A 23,860-nucleotide genomic window follows, 5' to 3' on the forward strand; every position below is an offset into this window, starting at 1 on the left:
CGATTCTCCTTTAATTTTTTTGATCTTATTGAATGTTATATTAAGTTTATTGTTCATTCAACACTCAATTGTTATGAATTTTTGATTATTCAACCAATGTGTTACAATTAAAATTGGGGCGATAGAAAATGGCCTTAAGCGGTCGCATGTTCAGCCGATCATTTTAATTTCAATTATTCTCAACGCTGACATTCTTGATTAATTTTTTAAAATCTTAAAGCCTGGGTGAGGCTATTGCTAAGGGAAAATAAATTGCTTCATCGTGAATTTCAAAAATTTCAAGCTATTATTTTCGGTAACACTCTAGTATAGCAGCTTTTTTTATATTTTGAAAGTTCCTGAGATGGGGTAGCCTAACAGGACTCTTAGTGATGAATATACATACTGAATTAAGCCTAAACAAGGCTAAATAATTCTATATTCTTGAGTGGTTTTGGAACTGGAACTTTCATAGAAATTTAGTTTGGAAAAATTCTAGTTAATTGATTTTTGCTATCTTGGAAAGGGTTTAGGTTAGAGAAATGAAACTTTCAGGAATGAATCTACAGATTTAAGTATGTCCCAGGAAGGTATTATGAAGCAACTACCCCCACTCCTTCTCCCTCTAGAGAGCCCTGAATTTTGATGACCTTCAAAAATATGTGTTTTATAAAAGTGAAACCTTGTAAAATAGATCTTCTGCTTAATTGAAGTAGACCTACAACAAAATTGTTTTCATCTTCATAACTTTGCTCAATTCCATTTTATAAGGTTTTAAAGATATGCAAATACATTTCCTAAATTAAAAAAAAACCTTTAATATGGCTCAAAATTCTACTCAAATAACAGGAATTGCATTTTCAGAACTAAAGGCAGAGAAAAAGCAACTAGTAACTGAAAATTAAGGTAAAATGCTGTTTTGTCAAAATTTCAATAGGTATAGACCTGTCATGTAGGCAAATTTCAGGGCCCTCTTGAGGGAGAAGGAGTGGAGGTGGATACTTTAAAATACCTTCCTGGGACATTCTTTAGCCTGTAGACCAATCCCTGAAAGTTTCATTTTCCTAACCTAAACCCTTTCCAAGATAGCAAGAAGTTAATTAGGCTAACTAGAATTTTACCAATTCTAGTTTAGTTTGGCTAGTTAGAACAAAGGGATGGGCTAGGTTCAAACAATAAAACTTTCATTAATGAATCCAGGTCAAAAACATAGCCTAGCCTACTCTGGAAAGGTATTGCCAAGCTTCTAGCCTATGTTAATGCTCTTCTGATTTCTAAGTCTGGCTAAATTCTAGTTGATTGACTTCTTGCTATCAAGGGGTTAGATTAGGAAAATGAATCTTTCAGGGATGGGTCTACAGGCTAAAGTATGTCCCAGGAAGGCATTTTGAAGTACCTACCTCCACTCCTTCTCCCTCTAGAGGGCCCTGACCTTTGATGACCTTCAAAAATATGTGTGTTATAAAAGTGGAATCTTGCAAAATAGATCTTCTGCTTGAATAAAGTACAACCAAATTGTTTTCAGCTTCACAACTTTGCTCAATCCCAATTTATAAGGTTTTAAAGATATGCAAATACATTTTCTAAATTTTGAAAAAAAACATTGATATGGCTCAGAATTCTACTCAAATAACAGGAATTGTATTTTCAGAACTAAAGGCAGTGGAAAAGCAAGTGGTAAAAGAAAACTAAGGTTAAAATGTTATTTTCTCAAAACTTCAATAGGTATAGACCTGTCATGTAGGCAAATTTCAGGGCTCTCTAGAGAGAGAAGGAGTGGAGGTGAGTACTTTAAAATACCTTCCCAGGATGTACTCTAGCCTGTAGACCCATCCCTGAGAGTTTCAGCTTCCTAACCTAACCCCTTTCTGAGATAGCAAGAAGTCACTCAACTAGAATTTTACCCCTAGTCTTAGAACTTTGTCTAAACCTATTGAAGTTTTGTCAAAACAACATTATACCTTAAAATTCAGTTATCAGTTTCTTTTTTTTTCTGGCTTTAGTCCTAAAAATGTAATTCCTGTTAAGGCATATCAATGTTTTTTTTCTTCAAAATTTAGGAAATGTATTTGCATATATATAAAACCTTATAAATTGGGATTAATTACCTTAAATTGCAGCTTGGAGCAATCTAAGGATTTTTTCCTTGTAGAAACTCCAGAGTTGGTAATATGTGACACATAGTTGAATATGTACACTTGACTAGTGGTTTGATGTTGTTGATTTGAGTACTTCCCAGTTATACTTCCAATCTTTTTTCAACCATTTCTTGTCAAGATGGTTCTTAAAGCTGTTTGTGGTTTGGGCAGCAATGGTATCTGGCAGTAATTTGTTCCAGAGGTTGGCAACACAGCTGGTAAAAAAAAAATAGGCACATTGCTGCATTGAGGAGAAATGCCTGGATAACTGTAAGTTATGTCCCCTTGTACAAGAGTCCTAAGACACCAGAGGAAGGAGACCAGGAATTGTACTTTATTTATTTATTTATTATTACAAAAAACCTAACCTAATTATAAATAACTTTGGGGTAAATATTTAGTTCTGTTCCTACTGCTCTAGAAATGCTAACTCTAGAACCACATCCATTTCTGGTTGACCCTCCTCCTCCATGGGGCAAACTAAAAATGTATAGTGGGCTTGCTTACAGGTAAAATTCTATAGAGTGAAGCATATTAGCCTATGAGCCCTGCGGGCATTAGGACAAGGTATGTATTCTATATTTATTTAATAAACCTTGTTTGAAGTTTTTTTTTTAGTTTTATTTTTTCACTCTAAACTATTCTCAAGGTGCTGCTGATATGCCTTTTTGACAGTCCACAAACACAGTGTTTCAATCAATTCAACACCTCCTCCAGCATTTCCCAAAATTTTTCCTGAATACCCTTAGCATTAATATTATTATTAGTAGTTGCAGTAAAAGTGGTAGTAGTATGTAGATAGTACCTTGGTTAGTTCCAAATCTTCCTTATTATGCACTAAAAGCTTAAACATAATACTCAAAGGTATAGTTGAGATATAGCTGTCATGCCCTTTTAGTAGCCTGCATTTGCATTGTGTGCATTGATTCAGTTCAACATCCTCCTCAGTACCATTTGAAAATTTCACTGGGATACCCTTAGCTTCAGTAGTACAAGTCATAGTAGTCATAGTAGTTGTAGCAGCAGCTGTAATTGTAGTTGCAGTAGTAGCAGTAATATCAGTTGTAAAAGTAGTAGTAGTAGTTGGCATATAAGGCCCCTTAAACATTCCCTGAAAGAAGTAGTAGTAGTAGTAGAATTATTAGGAGTAGTAGCATTAGTAGCAGCAGTTGTAGTAGTAGTAGTACATATAGAGTGCCTGTTGGTTAGTTCAACATCCCTCTCAACACATCCTTGAAGTTTCAACTTCATTCTCTCTAAGCTGTTCCTGAGAAATTGTTCATTCATCCTTGTGGCAATCAGAATGCACATAGTTTTTTCTTGTCTAGATCAGCATCCCCCTCAATATTCCCGGAACGTTTCACCTTAACACCCTTAGCCTTAGCAAAAGTAGTAGTTGCATTAGGTAGTAACAGTAGCAACTGTGGTAACAAGACATGGTGCTTTTTGGTTTGTTCATCATACTCCTCAACATCACCTGAAAGTTTTAATTTAAGACTCTAAACTGTTCCTAAGATATTGGCCATATGTTCTTTTGACAACCTGCATGCACATAGTGTATTCTGATTTAGTTGAAACTCCTCTAAATGTTCCCTGAAAAGTTTTACCTTAATAAGGTTAGCCTCTCTAGTATTAGTAGTAGTGGTAGTATACACATAGTTAGTTCATAATCTGCCTCAAAATGCCCTGACAGTTTCAACTTAATGCTCTAAGCTGTTTCTGAGACATTGCTGGTACATCATTTGACAATCTACATGATAATAGTGTGTTTTGATTTAGCTCAAAATTCTCCTTAAACACTCCCTGAATGTTTCCCCTTAATGCTCTTAGCTTCAGTAGTAGCAGTTGTTGTAGTAGTAGAAGTAGTAGCATTAGTAGCTGTATTAACATAGCACCTTTTGTTTTTAGATGCAACATCCCCCTCAACATACGCTGAAAGTTTCAACTTAATTCCCTAAACAGTTCTTGGGACACTGCTGATATTTCCTTTTGACAACCTTCATGCACATAGTGTGTTTTGATCTAGTTCAACATCTTCTTAACATTCCTTGAACTTTTCACCTTAATATCCTTAGCTTTGGTAGTAGTAGTAATTGTAGTATTAGCAGTAGTAGTAGCAGCAGTGGTGGTAGTAGTAGTACCAGTGGTTGTAGTAGTAGTAGTCACAGTATGCAAGTATTTCCTTTTGGTTTATTGAACATCTCCCACAGCAAGCCATGTAAGTTTCAACTATATTCTCTAAGCTGTTCCTAAGTATTGCTGGTATGCCCTGTAGACAACCTGCATGCACACAGAGTGTTTTGATTTGGTTCCACTTTACCCTCAAGATTCCCTGAAATTTGTATCTTCATACCTTTAGCCTTAGTGGTAGTAGTAGTTAGCCTTAACCACAGGGGTAGTAGTTGTAAAATTAGCAGTAGTAGTAACAGTAGTAGTAATTGTATCAGTAGTAATATACACATATTGCCTTTTTGTTCAGTTGAACACATCTCTCATCATGGCCTGGAAGTTTATACTTAACATGCTAAGCCATTCCTAAGATATTGCTGATATGCCTTTTTGACAGTCTGTATGCACACAGTGTGTTTTAATTAAGTAGTTCTACTTCCCCCTTAACATTTCTTGAAATTTTTACCTTAATATTCATAGTCTTAGCAGTATCCACAGTCAAATAAGTAGTTGTAGTAATGGTAGTAGTAATAGTAACGTGCACATATCGCGTGCTGGTCAATTAATCATTCCTCTCATAACTACCTCAAACATATACCTCAATACCCTACATCATTCCAAAGATATGTCTTTTTTTACAACCTGCATGTACAGAGTGTGTTTTGATTTAGTTCAACTTTCCCCTCAATATTCTGTTAAATTTTTACTTTTATACCCTTGCCCTTAGTAGTTGTAGGAGTCATTATAATAGTAGTAGGAGTTGTAGACGTAGTAGCAGTAGGACTTGCGGAAGTATTGCTCCATTTTCGACTCTTATGAGTTAAGTGTACTTTCTGGTAGTGTCAATAAAGGGAGCGATTCTTTCCTTTTCTTCAATTGCTCTTTTATAAAAAAAATTTCTTAGATCATTTTACTATAAATTTGTTTTTCTCCCGTTTTTCTTTATTTAATGTCAATTATTTTTTTTAAGCTTAATAATCACATCATAATATGTTTTTAAAATTTATTTCACAAAATTGAAATATATAAGGAAAATCCAGTGAAGAATTTTTCCCTATGTTTTCCATTGAAAAAAGGATGTTTAGATTATTTTGATTTTTTTTCCAAATTTTAATAATAGCGTCAGAATATTCTTTTAAAATTTATTTTAGAAAACAGAGAAGTATGATGAAAATCCAAGGAAGATTTTTATCGCTATGTTTTCCATTAAAAAAATATTTAATTTTTTTATTTAACTATTGATTTATTTTCTGTTTTTCCCCTTTTAGTGTCATTCTTGTTTTTCAAGACTTATTAGTCACATCCTAATTTGCTTTTAAAATTGTTTTAGGAAATCGAGAAGTATAATGAAAATCCAGAGAAGATTGTTATCCCTATTTACATCTAAAAACGTGCTAAACTTGAGCAATAAACTAAACAAAAAATGTATGGGAATCTTTTCTAACCAAGCAGTATTTTACACAACTGACAACACTGCATCAGGATCTCCAAGGCATATAGTACTAACAGAAGAAGTGCTGAATGCACTTGGAAGGGATGAAGCCACAATCAAGGCACTAAAAGTGATAGAATTCGATTGCAATGTTCTATATGAAGAAGGTGAACAAATACCAACGAAACTTAATTTGGAAAATTGGAAAGAGCTTTTAGAACAGGGATATATGAAAAGAAAAAAATATTTAAGATATTTGGCGGTAAAAGAATTTAAACATGAGAGTGGCAAAGAAAAAAAGAAGAGACTTGGTGAGAAAAAGCGAGCAAAGAATATTGAGAATCGGGAAAAGTTTGTTGCTCAAAACCCAAGTGGAATAGCTAATTATGGTTTCTCTTTTAATACCATATTTTTGAAAATATTAGATTCAACGATGCATAAATGGTATCATTCCAAAGTGGTACAAGAAATGATGTTTAGCAATCCAATCGTGTTTGATATGAGCTATGATCAATATATGCAAAAATCTGAGATTATGAATCTTGCAGAACAAATGGCTGAAATGTGGACACTGAACAGATCTCACGTGTGGCCATCCCCAGTAACATTCTGCAACGTTTCTCCTGACTCAGAATTTTCTAAATTCCTATTAAAAACAAATCCTAGAATAAATGACCTTGATTACCCTGTAGAGATATCATCAAAGCATTATTTAGACTTGTATCCGAAAAATCAGGTTGTTTATCTAACTCCAGATTCACGGCAGGAATTACAGTATTTTAATCATGATGATGTGTATATAGTTGGAGGAATTGTTGACAAAACTATTCAAGAGCCTCTCTCGTATGCAAAAGCAAAGAAGGAGGGCTTACGAACGGCAAGATTTCCGCTTGAGAAGTATTTACCGTATGTATCTTTTCTTTCAGATTGTATTTATTCAGTACTAGCCTAGCCATCGCGCGTTGTTGCGGTCTCATAAGAAAGTAAAATTCCTCCTCCTCACCCCAACCGCTGCGGGAAATTCTTCGTGTGTGTTAATACCAATTGTATTTTTAACTTTAAAAATATTTGCAAAATTACCGCCAGAAAATCAACGTCCTGCAGAAAACTCCCTCCATGAAAAAGTTCCTCCCCTCCGCGTTTAAAAATTCCCCCCTGCGTATTCATAACAATGGGTTTTTTAAACTTAAAAGTTTATGAAAAGTTTCTCCTGGAAAGTCTCCCTGCAAACAATTCTCCCTATGATATCTCCCCCACAGAAAATTCTTCCCCACTCATTAATGACGATCGTATATTTAAATTTCAAAGTATTTGAAGAATTAGGCTAGGATTCTTAACTTGTACTTAACCTCCTCAATCCCATCTATTTCATGTATTTGTGTTTAGGAGTTTCGAATTTCAGTCAGCGCGAAAAGTATTCAAAAGGTTAAGAAGACCTTTGGGGTGGGGTATCTTATACCTAAAATCTTTGCAATAGTTTACTCAATAGCTTCTCAAACAACTTCTGCTTGTATTAAGTATCTCGGTCTCCTGATAGGGTATAGTGTAAAAGCGACAAGGGAGCTCCTAATCTCTCATCTAAGTGAGAAACTTAGAAAAGCGTTTGGTGTGATAGTTTGCTGTAAAGCTAGCTACAGCAGGCGTATTCTTGTCCGTGTGTACAACGCTTTTGCGATGCCTCATATCCTCGCCTTGACTCCATTTTGGATTGTGTTTACGGCTAGTGATAAAAAGACTATTAGATTTCTATATTATTGTTTCGCGAAATTTCTCTTGTGCATAGCCCTATGGGCTAGAAACAAAAGACTAGTGCCAGCCTATGGGTTAGCTGAGCCACTAACCATGTCTGAGCAGCGTTGCGGTCGCTATTTTTGCAAGCTTGATAGGACAAACAGCCTCCATACTGTTATGTGTTAGTAGTAATATTTGAATCTATCCTTTTTAGTATATATTTCTTTGTGAGTGTCTTCTTCTTTCTTTTGTTTAGTCTTTTTTTTGTCTTCTCATCTACTCCATATTGAACCCTTGTGTGTTTTTTGGGCAATAAAGATATTGATGAATGCAGGCTCCGAATATAAACTAGACTTTTTTTATCTTCTGCATAAACTAGACTTTTTTTTATAATAATTAATAAACTAGTATTGATAAATAAACTACTATAAAATAATTAATAAATAATTTTTTTTAATAAACTAGACTTTTTTTTTATCTTCTGCATGCTTTTCATAAATGCAGGCTCCGAAGTAAGCAAAAACAAATCCCATTACATTGGTTTTAAATTAGATTATACAAAAAATATTCTTAAAAATATTTAAATATATTTGATTGAAATGAAAGTATGCCTGTGTCTTTTATGCATTGCTGCATTGTTGTTCTGATCACAAAGAAACTTCAAGTATTTGTTGAGTAAACTCTTGCAAATATTTTAGGCATAAAATTTTCCCCTCCCTAAGACCTTCTAAATCTTTCGAATATTTGTCACACTAACAGAAATCAAAGACCCCTAAACACACACACTTGAAACAGATGGCATTAGGTGGTAAAGCGGCAGTGCTTTTTCAAGCGCTTTTAAATTTAAAAAGTCGTTGCTAATAACACGCGGGGTGAAATTTTCGTGGAGGAGGAGCTCTCTGCAGGTTGGAATTTTCCAAGAAAAAAATTATTCGCGGGTAAATTTTTTAAAATACCTTTAAATTTAAAAATATGATGTTATTGATATGCAGGTGAATTTCTCGCGCAGGAAGAATTTTCTGGGGGGGATTTCTTTCGAATTTCTTTTCTTTTGAGATTACAGTAACGCGTGATGGGTATGCTAGTTATAAATAAAAGTGCCTTATTTATGCATAAAAAGGTCTTGTGAATTTTTTGAATTTGGTTGATAGTTATAGTGGAGAGCCATAGCGGACTCCACTCATATTCCATTTTAGCTAAGTCATGCTCTGAGATAGTAATTTAAACTTCCAAGTTGTGATTTATATTTATGAGGAGGTAAATTAACTTTATTTATCAGTTATAAATTTTTCTCAATAGTCTCTTTCCTCTCTCTTTTTTTTCTCCCCTTCTTAATCTCTACCTTCCTCTTTCTTTCTCTATCACTTTAAAAAAATGCTAGGGTTATTTTCATTCCCTACACCCAAGACTGATTTGAAGACCCTCCCCCCATATTCGGTAATTGAAAGTTAAGCAAAACAAATCTCGTTACGTTGGTTTTAAATTAGATTATACAAAAAATATTGTTAAAAATATTTAAATATATTTAAATGAAATGAAAGTATGCCTATATCTTGTATGTATTACTGCACTGTTTATGAGGAGGTAAATTAATTTTATTTATCAGTTATAAATTTTTCTCAATAGTCTCTTTCCTCTCTCTTTTTTTTCTCCCCTTCTTTATCTCTACCTTCCTCTTTCTTTCTCTATCACTTTAAAAAAATGCTAGGGTTATTTTCATTCCCTACACCCAAGACTGATTTGAAGACCCTCCCCCCATATTCGGTAATTGAAAGTTAAGCAAAACAAATCTCGTTACGTTGGTTTTAAATTAGATTATACAAAAAATATTGTTAAAAATATTTAAATATATTTAAATGAAATGAAAGTATGCCTGTATCTTGTATGTATTACTGTACTGTTGTTCTGATCAGAAAGAAACTTCGAGAATTTGTTGAGTAAACTCTTGCAAAAATTTTAGGCATAAAATTTCCCCTTCCCCAAGACCTGCTTAATCTTTCGAATATTTGTCACGCTGACAGAAATTAGAGATCCCTAAACACACGTAGCCCACTTGCAACAGATGGCGTTTAGGTGGTAAAGCGACAGTGCTTTCTCAAGTGCTTTTAAATTTGAAAGTCGTTGCTAATAACACGTGGGGTGGAATTTTCGTGAGTAGGAATAGGAATTTATCGAATTCAGCTTAAAAAAAATACAAAAACAATATCATGTCCCAACAGAGAGCAGAGCTTATAAGGCTGGGACAGTAAAAATGCATAGAAAAAAACACAGCATCTCGTCATACAAAAAAATAACACGGCAAAAAAAAACATACAAGGTAGGCGATAATAGAGGAGGCCACCACAGCGCGAGAAAACCACAACAAAATACATACTAAGATCTATTATTCATCAATCCCGACATCAAGGCAAAGAGCTGTTTTTGAAATGTTTTTTTTTTTAAAGAAAATTGGCTCGTGAAACTTTGGGACATTTCTACTAAATTAAGTTTATTTAGAATGTGAGGATCTGGTATCTGATTGATAATCTAGCTCTTTCTGATTTGATTTGCGGAAGGCGATACTTCTTGGAGCGGACGTGGTGGGCAGGAGAAGTGGGATTCTCAATTATACCCAAATCATGGAAATAATTTTTTGAGTTTTTAGTTATCTAGGAAATAATTTGAGAAGTGAAGGAAAAGTTTTCTGCAGGGTGGAATTTTCCGGGGGAAAATTGTCTGCGGGTAAGTTTTATGAAATACTTTAAAATTTAGAAATACGATTGTTATTAATAAGCATGGGAATTTCCCGCCCAGGAATAATTTTCTGGGGGGGGAGAGAGATTTTCCTCGAATTTCTTTTCTTTTGAGATTACAACAACGCGTGGCGGGTATGCTAGTTATTAATTATAGATTATTTTCCTTCACTACCACCAAGACTGATTTAGACACACACACCCTCCCCCCATTTGAGAATTGTAATTTTGAAAATTGTAGTATGAATAAATAGTTTTATGTATTGAACCACCCTCCCCCTTCATGAATTGGGGAGTGAACAGATTTAAATTGAAAGGCACTACGGTATACATTTACAGGTTATCTAAAGTAGCATATCTGCAATATTTCGGGAACAGCTAGAAAAGACCTACATGAATGTTTTACACTGTGAGCGCATATGGGACATGAAATCTAAACATGGTTTACTAGCGACTTAAATCAAAAGACATTATGGTGCCAGCTTATCAAAATAACTTAATTGCAATATAGCGAGAACGGCTTCGGGACTCAAGTTGAAGCTCTCAAAGAGTGGTACTAGTAGCCAGCTCGGTCTAAAGTTTTGACTTAAAAGTTTGGCTAAAAATGTTATGCCTCCAATTTACCTAGACGTTTGTGCGCCATAAGACCCTATTGAACTTGAATCAATTCTTCTTTCAAAAGAAGAAAAAATGAAAATTATATACTAAATAAAGATAAATTTAACCAAATTCGGCATTAAAACGCTTGCCATAAATGTGTTCCAGGTTGCCTACATCTTTCATTTAAATAAGGGGCTGTTTTTTTTTTTTTTTTTTTTTTTTTTTTTTTTTTTTTTTTTTTTTTTTTTTTTTTTTTTTTTTTTACAGATTCAAAAATAAATCTATATATGCTTCGGATTCATTGAATGCAAAAACATAAGCTGTATTAATTTGGACCAGGTGTTCATGCAGAAAATTGTTGTTTTTGGTTTTGTGCTACCCCACCAAAAAAAGTTTTAATTACTTCATAGCTTCCTGTGATTTCCTTAAAACTTTCCTATTTTGTATTTTTTGTCACCCCCCCCACCACCAGACATACCCAACCTAAGTAAAAACTCAAAATCTAATTGGACCATAAGCCTCATAGTTTTGACAAAGTCTCCTTTGAAGTTTACCAAAATCCATTTCGAAACTCTTTAAATGTTAAACAGACCTACAAAGTAGCCGCAGTTGTTGGTGCATAAAGGTTAACCCCAAGGAGGGGGGATACAATCATAGATATTCACTTGTAGGTAGTCAAAAAAAGGATATGTGCGTTTTAAACCAGTATTTTTCAATATCTCAAGAGGGCCTTTAAACCCGTCTAAAGGGGGCTCCATCCTCCTTTTCGGATGTATTGTATCAAGTATTATGAATAGCAATACTTGTGTATAAAAACAAAGAGAAATGTTATGTCCATACGCAGTAGTCTCAAGCTTTAGTCTGATTATGGAAGAATTCTTCATTAGAGATAGAATTCAAGTAATCAAAGAATTATTTTTGAAATTTTTTATCACGACCCCAGATGAATTAAATTTGCATTTCGGAGTCAAATTAAGAAAAAACGCAACAAGAAAGAAAAAAAGGATAAAAACCGCAATAGCAAAAAAAAAAAAAAAAACGGGCCAATATACTAAAATGAAAGTAAAACAATTTGTCATTGAAAATATAAATGGTTCAAAATATGAAAGAATTTTTTACGTATTGCCCTGTTTCAATAGAATTTATTATCGGTAGTTCTAGCCCGAATTTGATTAAGGAGCTATTTGTTCGCAAACCCCCAGATTTCTCTGGGGCTGGGTCAACTCTGGATGAGCTTACCGAGTCACGCCACTGACCCCTGTTCGGAACAAAATAGCCAGCAACACCAGGACTCAAACCAGAAACGTAAAAATAAATAAATAATGAAATGATAAATCAATTATAGAATTTAGTCGGTTGACAGTACCCTACTAGCACTGATAAGTCAGCGATGATTACGTGGCTGGATTGAAACCTTATGGTCATCATAATTATGTTCTGTGGTCGACCAGTGGTTAATATTTCTGACGGGAGATGCGTTGTCCAGGGTTTGATCCAGGCCACCACACTATTGATGCAAGGACCGGCGTAGTTGGGATTCGTCGTTAATCAATGAGTGATTGAATAGGCAGCAGGTAAGATCCCAAAGATGGAAATAAATACTGTAATCTGTCTGAGACACTTACAAACCCTGATACCGTCATCGCGCTCTAGCGGTATAGGAGGCTCTTAAAATCGTTCGCGGGCTATCTTTACCTCCAAAAAGTATCAAAACTAACGATTTGAGGCTCAGGTTCGTCCTGAAAAATGACTAGTGCCATCTAATACTAGCACCCAAAGTCATAGTCAACTGTAGAAAAACCCCAAAAAATTATGCTCGAATATCTTTTCTCTACGTCTGTTGTTATTTTTGGTTTACTTTGGGACAGAGAAGAAACAACCACTTTTGCTGAACGGGCACAAAAGATATATTTTTGTAAAATTTCAAATAAATATTTCATTTTTAATAATTTCATTTTAATGAATATTTTCTGCATAATAACCTAGCCCAAATATTTTAGAATTAATAAGATTTCCTTACAACAAAAGAATATGCTCTCTTTCAGAAAACCGCAGGATGGGTCCAAAGGAACTTAGACAGTAATCAAAATACGAACTTTGACTTAAATTAAAAGTATGCTTCTTTTAATTTTTAAGTTTTGCAAAGCAGTGATCTACTGTCAATGTTACTTGTAATTTTTAATTCTTAATATTAACTCAAATGTATAATTAAATTAAAAACAATTAAACTTGATTATGTGAAATACCTAAACTTAAATAAACTTAAACTTAATTTAATCTTAACTAAATTGAATTAAAAAATCATTAATATTGATATTAACTTAACCTTAAACTAAAGATAAAGAATGCGGCAACTGAACTTCTCAATTCCTACCAGTGGTCCTGATTTCTGTTTTATGGTCCTCTATCCTGGAAATGCCATTAGGGGCTAAGCGCCAGCCACCCTGTGTTTTTTTTTCACGTCCTTCCTGTTTTCTTTGCTCAGATTTATCCAGGTACCAATTCAGAGCTGGGTCGAATCTGGGTGAGTTTACAGAGTCATGCCACTGACCCCCGTTCCAAACCAAATAACCAGTGACACTAGGACTCAAACCCCGTCGTCACGGACAAAGAATTTTAAGTCTAGCGTGCTAATCACTCGGATGTAACTTAACATTATTACTGATATTAAACTTATGCTAAAGTGCTTAAGTTCCATCTGTTATTCTTAATATTACCTTTATTAATATAAACTTAAAATTAAAAATGAAATCTAAGTCAAATAATGTTAACTAAATTAAATATGAACTATTTAAACGGAATTTTAACTTCAAATAATTTTAATTTAAATTAACTAAATTAAAAAGTCATTAACTTAATATAAAGATTAATCTTAATATTAGCTTAGCACTGATTTAATTATTGATATTAAACTCGTGCTAAAGCGCCAAAAGTTACACCTCTTATTCTTTACAATAACTTAAATAAATGAATAATTAAACTTAATAACTAAATTAAATAAAGTTAAATATAAAATATTTAAATTTAGTTTTAACTAAACTTAATTTAGTTTAGTTTTAACTTAGTTCAATTAAAAATTGATTAACTTAATAATTAAAATTAATTTTAATGCTTACTTAACATTAATTTAGTTATTAATATTAAACTCGTGCTAAAGTGCCAAAGTTAGATCTCTTATTCTTTGTCCAATCACCCCAAGAAAATACTTCTACTCAGTTTTTCCCTTGAGATAATTTCTTTTTTGGGTATTTACAATCTTTGGTAATTCTATTTTTTTTTTCAGATGGGGCTCTGGTTCGAAAGCCCTAGCTTTAAATCATATCATGTCAATACTGCTTGAATTGAAGTACCACAAAGACTGGACGAAAGCTTTTGAAATAATTCCACGAAGGAAACTCAAAAATCAAGAAGAAATAGAAGATTATATGAGAAGAGAAGAAGCTCGAAATAGAATGCTTAAGAAGCAAAAGAATAAGAGTTATTTTAGAAAATAAATTTTACTAGTTTCCTATAGCGTGTTCAAGATTATTTGGTTAGAAAAAAAAAAAAAAAATGAAGAGAAAAGCAAAACAAAAAAAGAAGAAGAACAGAACTGCTTTCCCACTTTAGCCATTGAGATAAATAAGCAATTAAACCTTACTCACCTAAGACAAAGCTGTTTAACCAAAGAGTCAACTAATCACCTAGGACAAAGCATATATATATATATATATATATGTATTTACTTATATGTATTTATATACATATATTTATTATTGCAGAACATTTATCGCAGAAAGCACGAAGGATGTGCGAAAGCACAGGACGGCTGACCCCCAGCCCCCCAGTGCACTTCCTGGCTGAAGGGCCTCGAAACGGGTATCAGCACCGCCAATTTGAACTTTAAGGAACTAGTGCTGTATCCTTTACCTTTTTTTTTACCTTCCAGGAAGCAGGTTTGAACTACTGTCCTCTATTTACAGGCTCAGTTGGCATTACACATAATCAAGTTTGATTGTTTTTAATTTAATTATACATTTAAGTTTATTGCAGAACTTTAAGACAGACTCTCTCATACACGGAGTAATTTTAATTCGTTCTTTATTTCCGTAGTAATGCTCCTTACTTCCAGTTGAAAATGTCTGTTTTTTTATTTATATTTAATACAAATAAACGTCTACAGGACAATACAAAAAGACAAGCTTTAAGGACAAGAAGCCTTTTTTATCTTACTTTTGAGGTTTATCTTTTTATAAGTGTCCTGTTTTTATATTGTCTATACTGTCTTACATTGTCCTCTTTTATGCTTCTTTTTTTTTTAACGGCCAAGCTGGCGATGTGGTAAGGCAGTTCACATATTTCGGATCAATTATATCTTCAAGTGGCACACTTGACGCCGAAATTTCAGCCAAGGCAAGCTCTGTGTTCGGACGACTTCTGTGAGCAGTCTTCCACAAACTGCAAATTAGTCGCCATACCAAAGCCCGAATTTACAATGCCACAGTCTCAAGCATCATGCTGTATTCATCTGAGACACGGCCGATAACTCAGACACAGCTAAGAAGGGTCGATGCTGTTCAGGCTAGACACCTGCGTCGAGTCGAAGGCTTCAAATGGTATGACAAGATCCGCAATACTGAGATCCTGAAGACCTTCAAGCTGGCGAACCTCTCTACCAGAGTAGAAGCCCACTCCCTAAGGTGGTACGGCCACCTACACCGTCTCCCGCTAAGTACCCCCGCAAGGATCATCTCAGACCTCAATCCCTCGGAAAATGGCTGGAAACGCCCTCGAGGAAAGCCACACACTAGATGGGCTGATGTAGTAAACCAACGCCTGCTCAATCGCAATATCACCCCAAATGAGGCCCCATCCTTAGCCCTGGACAGGGCTACTTGGAGAAGACTGACGGCGTTGTCAACTAGTTCCCTCTACGCTGGCGACCCTGCTGAGCAAGAGCGTTAAGTCAAGTAAGTCAAGTTTTTTTTTCATATAATCTGCACATGGGTCATATCATCACCATTATAATCCGTCATGAGAACTATTTCTGGAGACAGGGACTTCTATTTAACGTAAATCCAGAGAGCCCAACCCTGAAACATGGTGGTATAAATGCGCACGCATTGTGTCCCTCTCCTGTTAAAGCACACGTAAAAATAACCTAAAAAAATATTTACGTCATTCGTACTTTAAGCGAGAGGTCCTTTCTTGAATTTAGAATCCTTTTTGCGAAGGGCGGGGGTTCAATTCCTGGTGTGGCCAGATATTTGGTTTGGAACGGGGGTCGGTGAAGTGACTCTGTAAACTCATCCAGAGTTGAACCCGCTCTATATGGGTAACTGGAGAAATCTAGGAAAGGAAAGCACGAAGGATGTGCGAAAGCACAGGACGGCTGGCCACCAGCCCCCCAGTGGGCTGAAGGGCCTCGAAACGGAGATCAGCACCGCCAATTTCAACTTTAAGGAACTAATGCTGTATCCTTTACCTTTCAGCAAGCAGGTTTGAACTGCTGTCCTCTACTTACAGGCGCAGTTTTATCCAACTCACCAACACAAACTTTATTAAATTAAGCTACATACAATTCTTGTATGCAGAATTTACATATTCGTAATTTACATATGCGTCACATATTTGCAAATGTGACGAAATTAGTAAAAATAGTAATAATTAAATAATAAAAAAATAAATTTAATAAATAAAAAAATAATAACAATAATAGAATAATAATAATATTATATAAAAATAATAAAAATAACTTTATTACAAATGACAAAAATATTTTAATGAAATTATCTTAATGAAAAAGAGTCCATGTTCAGTTTTGGAGTACAACCCTGCCTCAAGTTTGCACGTTTATATTGCATTCTTCTTTTTTTCACTGGCTGTAATTATCCTGTTTGTCTTAGTTACGATTTTCCTTTTTTTTTTGTTATGCTTATCCGGTATGGTGTCAGAGATTACGATCTGAACTTACCACAAAATAAGGCGAACAAGATAAAATAACATACTTCCTAATATTATTATATTCTATGAAAAATGAGGCATTTTATTAATAAAAGCGTTTATATGAAAAACTTCCAATATATCATTTCTGTACAAACTGAGCATTTTCAAAACTTTTTTCCAACAAGTACGTATGTATATATATACAAGCGATAAGAAACGATTATAAACAATAAAAAACAGCTATAACTAAAAACATACAATTGCTGACCCGAAAAAAGGGAGAAAAAAAGAAAAAGGGAGAAAAAATTATTCATACGAGTAAAGAGGAGGCAACGTAATTCTTACGTTAACAAGAAGCACCAATTGAAAAGAAAAACAATTTTTGCGACAGATATAAGTTAAAAACGAGTAAACACTAATGAAAAATATTGCAACTTTCCTAGAGCTGATACAAAAAATATTTATAAACAAAATCTTAAAAAAAAACCAAGAGATTGATCCCAACAGCTGATTAATACAGGCATATTTCTCATTTTATGGATAGAAATAAACAACAAAGATTTTCTTGATAAAATGGTTCGCCGAAACTTTCAAGTACAAACAGAAATCACCAAAATTATCTTTTTCAATCAGGTGAACATCCCAAAACTAGCAAAAAGAAACATGTACTTTATAAATATCATAGACAACAAAAAGATACAGAATTAGAGCAAATTGCATTCGAATCGAATACAAATCGTATTAAATTACTAAACTATTTTTTTTTTTAATCAAGCTTGAATAAGCTAGTTTATAACTGAATGTAGCCCGGGTTAGGTATAAAATCAGTTGTTGAAACATAAGCGGAATGAAGCTGAAATTGAATAAAGAAAAACTAGAAGTATTTTGCCAAAAATGTAGACATAACAGTATGGCCTCATAGCGTTTCTGACTTCAAGGGAGGGGGGAATCTATGGGAAGAGATCTAAGGAAAAAATAAAATCTTAGTCTAAAGTAATACAATTTCAAAGATAGCTAGCGATAATATCTTAGCCAAGGCATCCAGGAATTCATTATTATTTTGATTTTTTTTTGGGGGGGGGGGAGGGGGGCGGAGGGGCTACAAAAAAACTGGAAACCACATCCAAAATTTGTTTATATGCATATCTATTAATCTTTTACGAGTCAGACAAAATTTCTAGGGGAGTTCAAAATCGCCCCACACTCCCCTGTATACAGGCTTGACCTTAGAAATTATCCATACCCCCGTGGATATAGCCTTAACTGTAAATTTTGTTTATTTGCATATTTGTTACTTTTTTTACGAGTCAGACAAAATTTCGGGGGGAGTTCTAAATCGCCCCTACCCCTCTGGATACAGCCTTGACATTAGGAATAATCCGCACGTAAATTCGTAAATGCAAAGCTCACCTCTCTAATCTGTCCATAAGTTTCAACAGATGGTAATAAATAAATCAGGGCCTATTAAAAGAACTTGATTTAAAACCAAGTGGAATATTTGCTAGATTTCTGAAAAAAAAACACATATAAGCTGTAAAACTTTTAGTTCAGTATTTACAACAAATTAGAAGGTCCAACCTCCTTTGACCACATTACACCTACTAATTCCCTAAAAATCTGAACCCAGCCTGGTATCTGTGGCTTACAACTCGTATTATTAGAGACTAGTCCCATTTCATCCCCCCTTGTATCCCTGGCCATGGAGCCTTTCGAGGGGGAATAAGTGTATTGTAATTCCATTTTGAATTGTATTTTGTATTGTATTGAATAATAATAAACTTCTTCCTCTTCTTCTTCAATTGGGGACTAAACGGGCATTAGTTTAGTCGCACCAATTCTTGGATTATCCTCAGCCCCTTCTCTTAATTGGTGGCAATAGATACTCCCTATAATACATTCTCAATTAGATAGCTCGTCAAAGATTTGTTCAAAAGACCCCTTACAGAAACCTACGGATAACCTAAATCTAAGGGACCTAAGGATACACTTTATGGGACCTCATACTCCCTCCTTAGGAAGAAGGTTGTGACCCTAATACTTCTAAGATTTGATGCGTACACAGCTAAAGCCCCAAAAATTCATTAATGCATTAAGATAAGAAAATGGCAGAACAATACTAATATTCAAACCTTTAGTGATAGATTATATTGGAGACATTTCATGATTTGCATTATTTTACCTAAAATAGCAGAAATTAAAACTTTCCAAGACACTTAAAACATATACACGCAACCAAATCTTTTTTTTTTATATAGAAGCTTCTCCGTAGTTCTAAAAACCTTATTTTTCAAAGAATAAAAAAGTTGTCCAAAAGAATAAACGCGGGTTCTGCCCAAAATATTATTTGCCAAAGTACTGCAAAAAAAAAAATATTAACGTTTAAGAGTCAAAATGAAGGGATTCAAGCCTTAGGGCGAAATTCAAGCAGCTCCCTAAAAACTTTTCAGAAAATCCGTTTCTTTTTTCACAGGCAGCTCCTATAAAATTTTCAAATTTATGTATTTCCAAACAAAATAAAGACATTTTATTAGAACCATTATTTGCCAAAATCCTGTAAAAAATTATAAACGCTTGGCGAAATTCAAGCAGATTCCAAAAAGCTTTTCAGAAAATCCATTTTATTTTGTCAAATCCGACCCCCTATAAAATGTTCAAATTCGGGTATTTACAAACAAACTGAAGACATTTTGCTAGAACTATAATTTTCCAAAATTCTATAAAAAATTATAAACACTTGTTGAAATTCAAGAAGCTTCCTAAAACCTTCTTTATACACATTTATCTATTTTTCCTTCTAGATTGTTTGAAATTTCAAGGCAACCCCGATCGGCTTATAAAGTGAAATCCATGCCTTGTAACTGTTTTCACCCCCCCCCCCCAAAATAAATAAAAAATAAGTAAAACAAAAATGGGCAATACATAGCAATTTAATAATTAAAATCTAGACTAATGTTATCATGTTTTTTTTTTCGTAAATGCTTGATAAGTCAGGAACACAGAACAGTGATCACAAAGACTTCTTATTTTCTAATTCAATAAATGCTTTTTAGTAAGTGTGAATTTTAGTAGTTTTTTTTGGAGGGGGTGGTGTAAACAAATAAATAAATCAACACATTAGTGATTATGGCCATGATCGTCATTTGGGGGGGGGGGGGAGAGAGAAACAGTTGCCCCCCAACAATATGGAGAAGAAATTATTATATATCCCATGCTCTCCCCCCCTCATTAAAAATGCTAGAGATTTGCACTTTATTATGACTTCTCGGGCTTACAAACATCATTTAGTGAAATGGTTTGTTTTGTGATGCCAATTAGAAATTGTATTGTGAATTGACTGTATTTTTTTTATGAATACTTTGCCACCCCCTCCGACAAGTTTTTTACTTCTTGATGGGACGATTAAACTGAAGTTGTTGCTTGTTTTTTACGATAAATTTCTGAAATTTATTTATTATAATTTATCTCATTTTATTTAATTTGTCATTTTATTTAAATTTATTTATTTATTATAAATTTATCCCACACTGGCGTTTAATTTTTTATTTTAACGTATTTTTTTCCACCCCAATTGGGAAATTTTTGTATTTCTTGGGTTGACCGTTACACTCTAGTTGCTGTTTGTTTGTCATAACAAATTTCTCTCTCTAGCAAATATTTGTCAAAAATACAATACTCAGATAGACGTGCCATTACATAAGCACAAAAAAGGTCATGGGATTTGTGAATTTAGCGAACAGACTATAAATTTTGAATTTGTATACTTATTAAGCAATTTTACAAAACGAAAACCTAGATTGTTGTACCCAAGCATGTAAAAACTGAAAGTAGAAAAAAAAATATCGAAAAGCATGAAAAATGGAAGATAATTTATACTTATTTATTCTTATATGATAATAAATAATTGCCTTAAATATACTCAAATTTCTGAGGCCCTTGAGAATATTTATACTTTGAAAGTAAGACCCAAGCCAAATTCCTCAACTGCGCCTTCTCTCTCATTCCGTCGCGAATGAGGCTCAACAGAGCCTCCTTGTCTATATTACATACGAAAACAAATTAGAAAATATTGTACAATGTAATAAAACTCATAGCTGATGCGTCCACATTAATCTAACTTAAAATTTTAAATTTATCAGCATTCAAATTTAGAACTCTTTCAAAAGTATATTCTGAATTTTTCAAAATTGTCAAAACTGACTGTAACTCCTCGTCACTTAGTTTTTGTAATCCATCACTAGCTATGGCTTTTCAAATTTATAACTTTTCAAATACAATTTTTTTTTATTATTACAAAATAATCAAAACTGACTTTCTGACTTTAATCGCTGACTATCCAAAATTCGCAACTGACTATAGCTTTTCAAATTTATAACTGTTTTCAAATATCAAAAACAATTGTCAATTTGGCAAAATGGTCAAAAATCCACTTAATTCTCACCGCTTAGTTTCCGAAATTCACAATTTGGCTATAGCGTCGGCTACAGGAGAAATTACACAAATAGGTAGAAAATCAATGGCAGGGCCGTACCCAGGAGGGGGCGTAATTATCTAATTGTTCACAATATATATTTTTTCTAGTCCTACAATTCGACCGCTAAAATTACAAACTTATAAATAATATACTACAAATTCTAGTGTCCCTCCAACTATTAAAAAATGAGCTCTGTTGTACGCAACACGTTTCTGTCTTTATATCATACAACCATTTTTTTTTTTTTTATCAATAAATTCGCGAAATTCAGTATCACGTCAGAAAATTTTACGTATTTTAACAAAAATAAATTAGAACTAAAAATAACGGACAAATAACTATACTTGAACACACCAGATTTTGCAATTATTTATTTGTCATAATGTCATTTGTCATTATGTAATAACAAGCAGATTCATTGCAAAACATCCCTCTTTCCTTCGCCATCATCAATGGTTACATAACTTTTACTAATAAATCAACGTGAACAGAGATCTAATATTACGAGCAAAATATTTTAAAGCGGTCGTTCTTTGACGATACATTTTATTCAACAGATTTTGCAATTATTGATGATGGTCCTGAAGAGGGAAAACCTTCTAAGACTGATCTTTATAATGCCCTGATCTCGTCTCAGGTCACTGACAGCATAAAAGGTAGAATAGCGTTTACAGCATTTCAAGACTGTACTTAGGGGTGTTTTTCGGCAAGTTTCTATTAAATTTCCTAAATTTGTTTAATTGAAAAATTATTTTTCTCTTATAATTAATTAAACTTAATTAGTAACTATACTTAATTATATGGTTATTGCTAATAGATTAATAGATACAATTAAATTTATGAATATTTATCATTAATTATTACAGTCAATTTTAAGCACAATTAAAAAAAATATTTATGTAACAATGATAACAAAGACATTTCTCTGCTGCAGTTTCCGCAATTTTGTTTCTAAAGTATTATATTTTCATCAAATTTTGGTATATGTCATTATGATTAACCTGTTTTCACTTCTTGAACGTGGTCGGGATAACTGACCAGTACCCATTTTTTTTGAAGAGACAAATCGGTTCTTAACCCCGAAAGTATCTACTGTGTAAAAAAAAGGGAGGGATGTTTAACTCATTCAAACAAAAGCCACAAACAAATTTTTTTTAATATGACAATTTGGCCAATTGTAATATATATATTTGTATAATATTTAGGCTCATATTTTTTGTTCGTTTGTTCAACGCTGTTAAAATAACAGTTTAAAACAATCAAAATAATACATATCAATGCTTGAGAATTTTCCGTTTTATTTAGGCTATCATTTGTTAACAAAATTATTTTATAATTTTCACAGATCTGCAACCAAGCTAGGTTCCGGTAGTTCAAATTTCAACTCCAAAAGAATTGGTCTAATAATTTAAACAAGCTCATTTGATTACCAAATATCTGAATTCTTAAAGCATTTAAACGTGTTTCTTCTTCAAAATTTCCTGGGGAAAGGGACCCCCTGACAATCTTCAGGGGTAACTCAATCCACTGTCTTTACTCTACGAAAACGTCGACAAAATATATTGGGAACCAAAAAGCCTGTTAACACAAGTGGGTTTCTGATAGAAAAAGCCCAAACACCATTTCAACCTCGGAAATTCAAAATGTATCTTACAAAACACAAATTTGGCAGGAAAGTGGAAATAATGAAAAACGTATTTTGAGTGTTTTTATAAGCAGCCGAGTCTAAAAGGATTTTTTTTTTCTTTCTTTGAAGCATTTAAGATATAATAAAAAGTTGCTATTGATGGATCCAATTTCGAACTTTTTCTGTTGTTGGAAAAAGTAGACACAAAGCATTTTAGAAATAAGAAATACTTCTGAATATAGTTGGAATACACCTAATAGTTGGAGATAATTGAATGAACCAGCAGAACGTGGTTTCCTTGAAGAGATGGACTATAAATATCTCAAATTACCAAAGTCGATCTAGGGACCTCTAAGCACCCTGGGGTCATAAGGTCCTCACAAAGGGTCCTCTAAGCAACCTGGGGTCCTAGGCGGTCCTCGGTCTTCTTTAAGCTTTCAGATTATACCCACGACCACTTTGTGATTCGATTATTTTAAAATTTATTTCAAATTTTTAGCTCATCTCAGTGACGTTATTCTGTCCATGGTGGAAGTCGTTCTTACAGCCTATAAAAACCATATTAAAACACCAGAGATCTAACTTTTTTTTTTAGTTTTTTTTTACTTACATCGTGCTGGGAAACATCAGCCTTGATGAACGAAACACATCTTTGAACATCTTTAATGATGACAACATCTTTGAACGAATCAGCCCTATAAAACAACTTATCTACTGCGTCTAGTGACAGCAGGGAGGTTTTCGGAAAAAAAATTTTCACCCTATTTTTTCAACGCTATTAGAAACCTTAAATTTTGAACCTGGGGGGGGATTTTTTAAACATTCCATTTAGATTTTTGAAGTTATTTTCGAGACCCGTGTTAGGGTACCTAGGTCATACTCAATGTTTGCTAATGAAGGCTACAATTATAGGCCATTATTTAACTTTTAAAAAATATAGGTCATTTCTCTTGATATATAATATTTTCTATTTCAAATTTTGTTTTAAACTCATTCAGTGTCAAGAGAGACCTTAGACAGTTTCGGAGACATTATCTCTAACACACTATTTTAAGG

The 23,860-nt window shown here is 33.6% G+C and overlaps 2 protein-coding genes across 2 annotated transcripts; both read left to right on the top strand.

Moving 5' to 3' along the window:
- Nucleotides 1-156: 156 nt before the first annotated feature.
- Nucleotides 157-14,292, top strand: LOC136035256 (mitochondrial ribonuclease P protein 1 homolog). The gene is made up of 3 exons (XM_065716927.1): nucleotides 157-295; nucleotides 5,617-6,624; nucleotides 14,065-14,292. Exons 2-3 carry the CDS (start codon nucleotides 5,633-5,635, stop codon nucleotides 14,273-14,275), a joined length of 1,203 nt encoding a protein of 400 aa, XP_065572999.1. The 5' UTR covers nucleotides 157-295; nucleotides 5,617-5,632; the 3' UTR covers nucleotides 14,276-14,292.
- Nucleotides 14,293-15,275: 983 nt separating this feature from the next.
- LOC136035882 (uncharacterized) lies at nucleotides 15,276-15,725 on the top strand. Its single transcript, XM_065717839.1, has one exon. It carries the CDS (start codon nucleotides 15,276-15,278, stop codon nucleotides 15,723-15,725), a length of 450 nt encoding a protein of 149 aa, XP_065573911.1.
- Nucleotides 15,726-23,860: the final 8,135 nt, after the last annotated feature.

The sequence above is a fragment of the Artemia franciscana genome, chromosome 14, assembly GCF_032884065.1.
Source record: "Artemia franciscana chromosome 14, ASM3288406v1, whole genome shotgun sequence".
In the NCBI taxonomy this organism is placed as follows: Eukaryota; Metazoa; Arthropoda; class Branchiopoda; order Anostraca; family Artemiidae; genus Artemia; species Artemia franciscana.

What these genes read in the sequence shown, in the direction of transcription:
- LOC136035256 (XM_065716927.1), top strand. Translation starts at nt 5,633, where the DNA reads ATGAAAATCCAGAGAAGATTGTTATCCCTATTTACATCTAAAAACGTG. An exon ending in CCGCTTGAGAAGTATTTACC is followed by an intron (nt 6,625 to 14,064) that starts GTATGTATCTTT and finishes TTTTTTTTTCAG; the next exon opens with ATGGGGCTCTGGTTCGAAAG.
- LOC136035882 (XM_065717839.1), top strand. Translation starts at nt 15,276, where the DNA reads ATGCTGTATTCATCTGAGACACGGCCGATAACTCAGACACAGCTAAGA.